This window comes from Capra hircus, chromosome 2, assembly GCF_001704415.2.
Source record: "Capra hircus breed San Clemente chromosome 2, ASM170441v1, whole genome shotgun sequence".
Classification (NCBI taxonomy): Eukaryota; Metazoa; Chordata; class Mammalia; order Artiodactyla; family Bovidae; genus Capra; species Capra hircus.
In genome coordinates, this window is record NC_030809.1 from 23,688,721 (window position 1) to 23,698,099 (window position 9,379).

The 9,379-nt window shown below is 41.4% G+C and overlaps 1 protein-coding gene across 1 annotated transcript; it reads right to left on the reverse strand.

Annotated features, from left to right (window-relative positions):
* Nucleotides 360–8,644, reverse strand: MRPL44 (mitochondrial ribosomal protein L44). The gene is made up of 4 exons (XM_018058904.1): nucleotides 8,413–8,644; nucleotides 6,104–6,572; nucleotides 2,047–2,225; nucleotides 360–1,214 (listed from the first exon to the last, which is right to left on the reverse strand). Exons 1-4 carry the CDS (start codon nucleotides 8,589–8,591, stop codon nucleotides 1,043–1,045), a joined length of 999 nt encoding a protein of 332 aa, XP_017914393.1. The 5' UTR covers nucleotides 8,592–8,644; the 3' UTR covers nucleotides 360–1,042.

The window sequence follows — 9,379 nt, forward strand, 5'->3', positions numbered from 1 at the left end:
AGTTTCAAAGATTCTTCATCTTCCTTTACAAAAAGATTTCATGGCAAAAAGTGTTACCAGTTTAAACATTTTACCTCTTTTCTATTCTCAACTCCCACTTTTCTTAACTTCTGGGGAGTGACTATTGGCAGACTGAAACTGAAAATTATTAGTTGCCAAAAAGTTGAAAATAAATAAAAGGAATTTGCAGTAGGAGGACTACTAAATTGAACACAAAGGATTAAAGAATCAGAAAGACACACTCTTAAGATGTGTCTTCTACTGAATTAAATGTGTTACAATATTTAAGAGCTATGCTTGGGACATGGTTGCTATGATTATGGAATACTAAATTGGTAAATACATACTTTATTTTTCCATTAATGTTTTAATCTGCTTTTATTTTAAAAGCATAAAATGTATATCCCCGCCATTCATTTTATAGAAATTAAATAGCTATGAAATTAACTTGCATACAGAATTTTAAACCGAGGCTTCTCTCACCATGGACCACAGGCTCTAAGAGCACAGGCTCGGTAGTTGCCATCTAAGTTATCGTAAATGCCTGATTGTTATAATCAGCACCTTACATTTCTAAAGGTTAAGAGTTTTAACTATTTTAGCTAAAACTATACTAGAGAGACAGGGTTCACTATCTGGGTATATCAAATTAAGCTACAATGAAATACATGAAGAATAACTTTTTTAATTGGCACTATAGCAACTTCATGTAAAACATACATTCAAATTATGATACCTTAAAGTCAGAAGGGAATAAAATACACTTAACTGTACAAGTTAAATACAATAATAAGATCAAGAATTTGAGTTAAAATTTCTCAGGAAAATACCAAACGATCAAAAGATTTTTGACAGAACAAAAATGAATAAAAAGAAAATAAAAGAAGTGACCTGATAAACACTTGTTCAATTTTAGGAACTCAGTATGAGGAACAAGACATATTTCTTTACAATTTAAAAAATGTCCAGCTTAGATCATCTTTTGACATTCGTTCGTCTTGCTGTTTTGCTCACAAGTTTCAGGCTGCACGTCTCTGGCCGGCTAGCTGGCGGCGATGGTCTTTTCTGCTCTCACAGGCTCTTTGGGCCTAGTGTAGTCCCAGGGCTGGCGATTCTCAGCGAACCCGTAGAGTTTCCTAAGTGCCACTCGAGCAGCTTCTTCTTCTGCAACCAGTACTGTCTCCCCAGGGCCTTCTGCAATCAGCTTCTTATCACTAGGAAAAAAACCCAAGAAAAGCCTGAAATTACATGGTGCATCATAAAACAAAGCACACAGATCAGGTTTCCCTGGTCTAATTTTGGCAGCAATATTCACCAAAACTATCAGAAATACTGTGCCTTTTCTTTGTTTCTACCAGCAGTGTATGAACTGCTGATGAAGGATGCGTTTAAGGTTTGCCAATCTGACAAGCAAGAGCATCTCATTTTGCTTTGCACTTCAATTAAAACTAACGATGAAACATCCAACAACACCATCAATTTTCTTCTTTGCAACGTCTTCCACTGCTCGTATACCTCCGAAGTCCTACATCATAAAAAATTAGAAGAATATTTACCTAAACCTTAAAAGTCAAGTGTAAATATTCACAGTTTACACTTAACACTTCTATCCACCTGAAATCAACCTGAGGCAGGTCGACTGTTATGAAAAAACCTAACAGTTCTCAGCATGGACTGACTTATTTTGATGGACAACATTCAGTTTCTTTTCAGTTCTAGGCTCCACTGAAGCTGTTACAAGTGTGGACTGGGGTTAAATCTCTATTGTAAGTCAAATTGTTTTTAAGAAATATTTAGATTAGCAGGATACTCCATGAGATTTCTATAGTAAAAGGTTGGTTAACAAAAGCTACTATTAGCAAACCACAGATTATCTACCTTCCCCTAAGGATGACCAGCAGGAAAGGAAGTAGTTAGTGACTAGACCACCAAGGGAATGAGGTTTTCAAAAAATCCTTTAATGCAATTCGAGGTTTATTAAAGAACTGTGAAAAATCAGTTTTCAAAACTTCTGATGAATATTATGAAGATTAAAATTTTACTAACCAGTATAAGCCAACAAAATACACAGGCAAAGCTGTGGTGCTTCCAGACTGCCTAGTGAGTCTAGATTCAGGAACTGAAATATTCCTTTTCTTCAGTTCTTGTACCAGTAGCCCCATGGGATTTATTATCTTCCACATCTCAAAGAGTTCTTTTCCCGTCATTTGAGTAATTAAGAAGTCCTGCATATAAAAACATAATTTATACATTAAAAAAAATTAGTATAAGGAAAATAAGGACCATAATTCAAAGTTCACTTTTAACAGAAATTTTAAAATTTAACACGATTAAGAGATATGAGCTAGTATGTATTGGGTTGACCAGAAAAGTTCCTTTGGGCTTTTCCATAAGATGTGACAGAATAACCTAAAGAAACTTTCTGGGCAACTCAATATAAAATAAATAAAGTACAAGGGTATGTAGTACAGCAAAGGGAATATGCTCCTCCAGGTTTCTTCCTGGAATGACCTTCTTGAGGCAAATGTCACTTCTGTAAAACTTCCCTAACCCTGCTGGAATTAGTAGTCGCCTCCCCTGAGCTCCCTCTACACCTTACAATATGTGAGGGCACTGTCCACATTCCACTCTCTCTGCCTAGGAGCTGTGAGCAAAGACTGAATCCTATTAAACTCTGGTTCCAGTGCTTGGCACAGTGCCTGGCACACAGGAAACAATAAATATTAGGTGAGCAAATGAATGAAGAAAGACCATTCAAACCAGTCAGTTCCACTATGGAGAGTGGCTGTGCTCACACTATACCACCAACACAGTTAGTTCTACTATGGGAGATGTCACAGTTCTTGACTGAGAAGGAAGATATTTGAATTATCTATCTCTATGAGGATCTATAATTGGAACTGTCGGCAGAAGCACTAAAATATGGTAAACAAGTATTTCCAAAACAGTCTCACGACTACCCTGTGAAAATTTCAAAATGGTGACCAAAAATTGTTTAGACAGTTCTAAGACTCTACAAAAGCTATAGAGATTGGGAGAGAATGGACATCAAGGGAGGACTTTGTTAGAATTTATTTATAAAAAAAAATTTAATTGCAGGGGAAAGAGGGGGCAGGCGACGCTTTCCTTTTCACCTCAGGCCTGCTGCTGCTGCTGCTAAGTCACTTTAGTCGTGTCTGACTCTGTGCAACCCCACAGACGGCAGCCCACCAGGTTCTGCCATCCTTGGGATTCTCCAGACAAGAACACTGGAGTAGGTTGCCATTTCCTTCTCCAAGGCATGAAAGTGAAAAGTGAATGAAATCATTCAGTCGCGACCCCATGGACTGCAGCCCATCAGGCTCCTCCGTCCATGGGATTTTCCAGGCAAGAGCACTGGAGTGGGGTGCCACTGCCTTCTCCTAGAGGGCTTCAAAGGGTCCCCTGGCCTCTGAATGAGGCAATGGACGTTCACTCAACTGGCAGTCAACAAACACTCCCGCTTAAGGCAACAGTGTGGCAGAAGCTACCTGCAGTAATGGGGCCGAAGTCCGCACCTAATGTCAGGGGTATAAAAATCCTTAAGACCTGAGGTGGGATTCACAGCAGGGATGTCATTTTGAAAGGAACCCTATCCAGAAAACTAGAAGCTGACAGCCAACACCCACATGAAGGTACATGGTTGTAAGGCTCCAGCTGGGAACAAAATGCTCACTAGTGTCTGTTTTAAACAGTGAGCAGACTCAGAAAGCACTAAACCAGCTTTTGGCCATCAAGTCAAGTAAACACCTTCTGCTTTCCTTTCCTTCTATTTCCCTCAGCTCCATCTCCAGAGGTATCAGTTAAAAACCTGCTTCCATAAGACAGACAGACATAAGTCCTGGCTGGGAAGTTGGAAGGGAGACCTTAACTCTGAATGAAGTCTGATTGCTGGTTAATGTAAGTATCCTTCTTGATCAAAACGATCAGATCAACTTAGTGTCAATACTAAATTACATAGATTCCAACAATAAGGGAAACTGGTTTAAAACATCTAATTTCAAAGGTCTGAATCAAGACTCTTTTTTTGTGACTTGCAGTGATTGCCTGGACTATCCATTATGTAAGAAAGACCAAAACTCATGTTTTCATCCAAAAGCAAAGAATAAAACTTCTCCCAATTGACAACTTCTAAAAGGACAGTGGAGTTAAATCAAACCAATTACTTAAGTATTTTAATTACTTAAGTATTTTAATTACTTAAGTAATTAAGTACTTTAAGTACTTAAGTACTTTAAAATACTTAAGCATTTTAATTACTGGCTAACAAGGAATTTGGTGCACATAATGAAAGTGTTACTTGCTCAGTTGTGTCTGACTCTTTGCAACCCCATGCACTGTATCCTGCCAGGTTCCTCTGTCCATGAGATTTTTCAGCCAAGAATACTGGAGTGGGTAGCCATGCTGATCCAGGGATTGAACCTGGGTCTCCTGCATTGCAGGGGGATTCTTTACTGTCTGCGCCACCAGCAAAGCCCATAACAGGGACTCAGAAATAGAAGACTGTATCACCCGGAATAGCAGAACAGCAGCTGGTACTTAAGCAAGGAGCTGCCAAGCCACACTAGGCCCTCCAGCAGTGTCCTTTGGACTCATTCACTCACTAAACATCTGAGCCTCTAGTGTGCAGGCACTACCCTTGTCCCTTAGGATGTAAAGCTAAAAACGTGGCTTGCAGTCCTGCCATGAGGTAAACACTAAATTTAATATTTAATTCACCTCTAATTATTTAAGAATATTTAAGATACTATCATAAAAAGCTTTTTTTTAGAAAAGGCAGAGGAACCAGAGATCAAATTGCCAACATCTGTTGGATCATTGAAAAAGCAAGGGAGTTCCAGAAAAACATCTACTTCTGCTTTATTGACTATGCCAAAGCCTTTGATTGTGTGTATCACAACAAACTCTGGAAAATTCTTAAGGAGATGGGAATATCAGACCACCTGACCTGCCTCCTGAGAAATCTGTATGCAGGTAAGGAAGAAACAATTAGAACTGGACATGGAACCACAGACTGATTCCAAATAGGAAAAGGAGTATGTCAAGGCTGTATATTGTCACCCTGCTTATTTAATTTACATGCAGAGTACATCATTTGAAATGCTGGGCTGGATGAAGTACAAGCTAGAATCAAGATTGCAGGGAGAAGTATCAATAACCTCAGATATGCAGATGACACCACCCTAATGCCAGAAAGCGAAGACGAACTAAAGAGCCTCTTGAAGAAAGTGAAAGAGGAGAGTGAAAAAGTTGGTCTGAGGCTCAACATACAGAAAACTAGGATCATGGCATCTGGTCCCATCACTTCATGGCGAAGATGGGGAGACAGTGGAAACAGTGACAGACTATTTTTTTGGACTCCAAAATCACTGCAGATGGTGACTGCAGCCATGAAATTAAAAGATGCTTGCTCCTTGAAAGAAAAGATATGACCAACCTAGACAGCATATTAAAAAACAGTAATTTGCCAACAAAGGTCCATCTAGTTAAGGCTATGGTTTTTCTAGTAGTCATGTATGGATATGAGAGGTGGACTATAAAGAAAGCTGAGCACTGAAGAATTGATGCTTTTGAACTGTGGTGTTGGAGAAGACTCTTGAGGGTCCCTTGGACTGCAAGGAGATCCAACCAGTCCATCCTAAAGGAAATCAATCCTGAATATTCATTGGAAGGACTGAATGCTGAAGCTGAAACTCCAATACTCTGGCCACCTGATGCCAAGAACTGACTCCTTGGAAAAGACCTGATGCTGGGAAAAACTGAAGGCAGGAGGAGAATGGGATGACAGAGGATGAGATGGCTGGATGGCATCACCATCTCAATGGACATGAGTCTGAGTAAACTCCAGGAGTTGGTGATGGATAGGGAGGCCTGGCATGCTGCAGTCCATGGAGTCGCAAAGAGTCAGACACAACTGAGTGACTGAACTGAACTGATAAAAAGCTTTAGGTCTTTCTCAGTTTGGATCAGGAGAAAAATTCACATGTAACCTGCCAAGGTCATAGCGCAAAGAAGTAAAGTACAAAAAGAAATTTTTCTTTCTACCTCAAGCATGTTCCAGCACGTGCAGCTAACAATCACCTACCCTGATGAAGAGTGCAGTCCTCTCGGGTCCGCTGCTCCGTAGCAGGGCTCCAATCACTGCAAAGAAAGTCTGCCGTAACACAGCTGGGGGGACAGGGAAGTCCGCACTCAACGTCAACTGCTCCACTGCCAAGTTTCTAGCCACGTGACACACAACTTCCTCACCAGTGAGATAGTCAACCAGACTTTTAACGCCTTCAGTGGGCAAGTCTGGGAAAGCGTCCGCAAACAATTGCGTGAGGCATGTCTGTGAAAAAGATGTCCCTTGTTCAGATAGTTCTTGATTATCTTTGAGGTTCAGAAGAACAGCTTCCTTCTCTATTCCAAGTTTTTGGCGTTTGGCCTCCTCGCTTTTAATATAGCAGCTATTAACAAATGCAGTTTTGAGAAGATCTAATGAAAAAGTTTCCTGTAACCGAGGGCCAAATGCTTGTATTTCAGCATGGTAATCCCAGTTGGGCTTCTCCGAACTGAAAATGTAAAACACAAGACAGTAAAAGATAATAAAGAGAACAAGATGTTGCTGTGATGCAAACATTTCTCATTGTGATGCAATTTTATTTAATTATATAAAGAAAATTTTAAAAGACTGAGCTTCATTTTAATTCCAGAATCTGTGGTCCTGGATTAACTATCCCTCTGAGTCAACTGCCACATCAAAGCAGTTCATCAACAGAGACTAAGACCTTATCCTCACTTTTAGGTTCTACTGTCATAACCATGGAACTATGCTTTATACTCACACATGAAACAGAAATTATAATTTCATATGTTCAAGTCATAAACACTAAGTATGTTATATTTATCTTATATTTTATTGTTTTAAGATTTGGAAGCATTCATTGAAAATTAGCAATAAAATCTAGTATCAATTGCTAATTTTCAATGAATGCTTCCAAATCTTAAAACAATAAAATACAATATTGTAAGTAGGTTAAAACTTCACAACCATTCTCAAGAACCACTAAAAGGTCTTTTAAAAACTAAAGACAATAAACCAAAAATAAAACCCTCAAGTAAAAAAGGGCTGCAAAGCATAAAGATCTGGGTTGTAAGTCATTAAGATATATATAATCTATATAATATATAAAGTTTCTAACAACTATAAAAGCCTAAAATGACTAACCTCACTATAACCAAATGTAGATTAAGAAGGAACACTATTTTACTATTGTTTTTAGGAAAAAACTTAATATTATGTGTTGAAAAAATATAGAACTATGAACATATATATTCCTACCAAGTGTATAAACTATACCGGCTTTTTGGGGGGAAAGGCAATATTAAAATAGCTATCGATTTTCATACTAAATTTCCAAAGGAGCAGTAACTTCAAAGCTATTCGGTGTTACATCGGTCGTAATAGCAACAGTAACTCAAACACCCGTCAAACGGAGCCACCAAAGAGCGAGGTGCATCTATCTGTACCACCACGACACAGGTCAAAGAAACATTATTTAAAAAAAAAATGCAAAACCTCACGTATAAGGGGATCTTTTCTGGAGTTATATGAAGATCTGAGGGTCTTCCTACCAGACTTTCCTCTAGCAGAACAAGATTAATTATGGCAAAAACCTAAAGCCAAGCTGTTTTCCCTTTCCTCTGGACAGTGGACTTGTCATTGTGTACTTTTTTCCTTGCCCTATATCGCAATACTGTTTTGTGCTTTCCTCCCTCTTGTCCGTACCCAAGGAATTCTGAGGCAGCAATACAAAGCAGGGGCTAAAACACGCAAGCCCGGTATAGGTTACCCTCCAGCTGGCCTTATTTCTCACAAGTCTCTGGCTGCTGCTGCTGCTGCTAAGTCGCTTCAGTCGTGTCCGACTCTGTGCAACCCCACTGACGGCAGCCCACCGGGCTCCCCCATCCCTGGGATTCTCTAGGCAAAAATACTGGAGTGGGTTGCCATTTCCTTCTCCAATGCATGACAGTGAAAAGTCAAAGTGAAGTCGCTCAGTCGTGTCCGACTCTTAGCGACCCCGTGGACTGCAGCCTACCAGGCTCCTCCGTCCATGGGATTTTCCAGGCAAGAGTACTGGAGTGGGGTGCCATTGCCTTCTCCTACAGGATTCCAAATGGGAGTTCCAAGAGCGTCGGGGGCAGCCATGCGCCCAGCTCCTCAGCAGAAATGCATGCCCTTTGCCTCCGCCACGCGTCCACGACCCGTGGGAGTCTCTATCGCACAACTAGGGTCAAGCCAGGAGCAAACGAGCGATAAGCATCCCTACCCGCCACCCGGCCGAAGCCGCGGGGGAGCGCGCCCCGGCTCCAGGACCGCCACCCCTATCCTCTTCCCCCGGTGGCTCCTACCGGCGCACCGGCGGCGGCGGGCACCGGAGCAGGCGCCACCGCTCTAACTCCTTCTGGAACCGGAAAGCGGCGCGGAATCCCTTCTTCACTCCCCGAACCGGCGGAGCGAGAGTGGGGCCGGCCGTGGCCAGGAGGCAACGGGGACCTCGCAGCAGCAGCTTCGTCAGGCCGGATGCCATTGCACCGGAGAAAGCAATGGAGGGCGGAAAAAGGAGAGCCGGAGCAGTGTCGCAGTAACACAGTTCCCCCGGAAACCTGGAGAGGCGGGGGCTGAGCCAGCGCCCGGTGGGTAGGGGCCAGTAGGGGTGTTTTAGTGGGCATGCGCAAACGTTGGTTTTTGTTTTGTTTATTTCCTTCAGTTAAGTCCAGTGGCTCAGTGGTGTCTGGCTCTTTGCCATCCAACCATCTCATCCTCTGTCGTCCTCTTCTCCTGCCTTCAATCTTTCCCAGCATCAGGGTCTTTTCCAATGAGTCAGTTCTTTGCATCAGGTGGCCAAAGTATTGGAGCTTCAGTTTCAGCATCAGTAGTTCCAGTGAATATTCAGGGTTGATTTTTTTTTGCAGGATTGACTAGTTGAATCTCTTTGCTGTCCAAGGGACTCTCAAGACTCTTCCAACACCACAGTTCAAAAGCATCAATTCTTCAACGTTCAGTCTTCTTTCTGGTCCAACTCTCACATCCATACATGACTACTGAAAAAACTAGCTTTGACTAGACGGACCTTTGTCGGCAAATTAACGTCTCTGCTTTTTAATATGTTGTCTAGTTGGTCATAGCTTTTCTTCCAAGGAGAAAGCATCTTTTCATTTAATGGGTGTAGTCACTATCCACGGTGATTTTGGAGCCCAAGAAAAAGAAAATCTGCCACTGTTTTCATTTTTTCCCCATCTGTTTGCCATGAAGTGATGGGACAGGATGCCATGATCTGTTTGTTTAATGTTGAGGTTTTTTGCTTTTGTTTTTGTT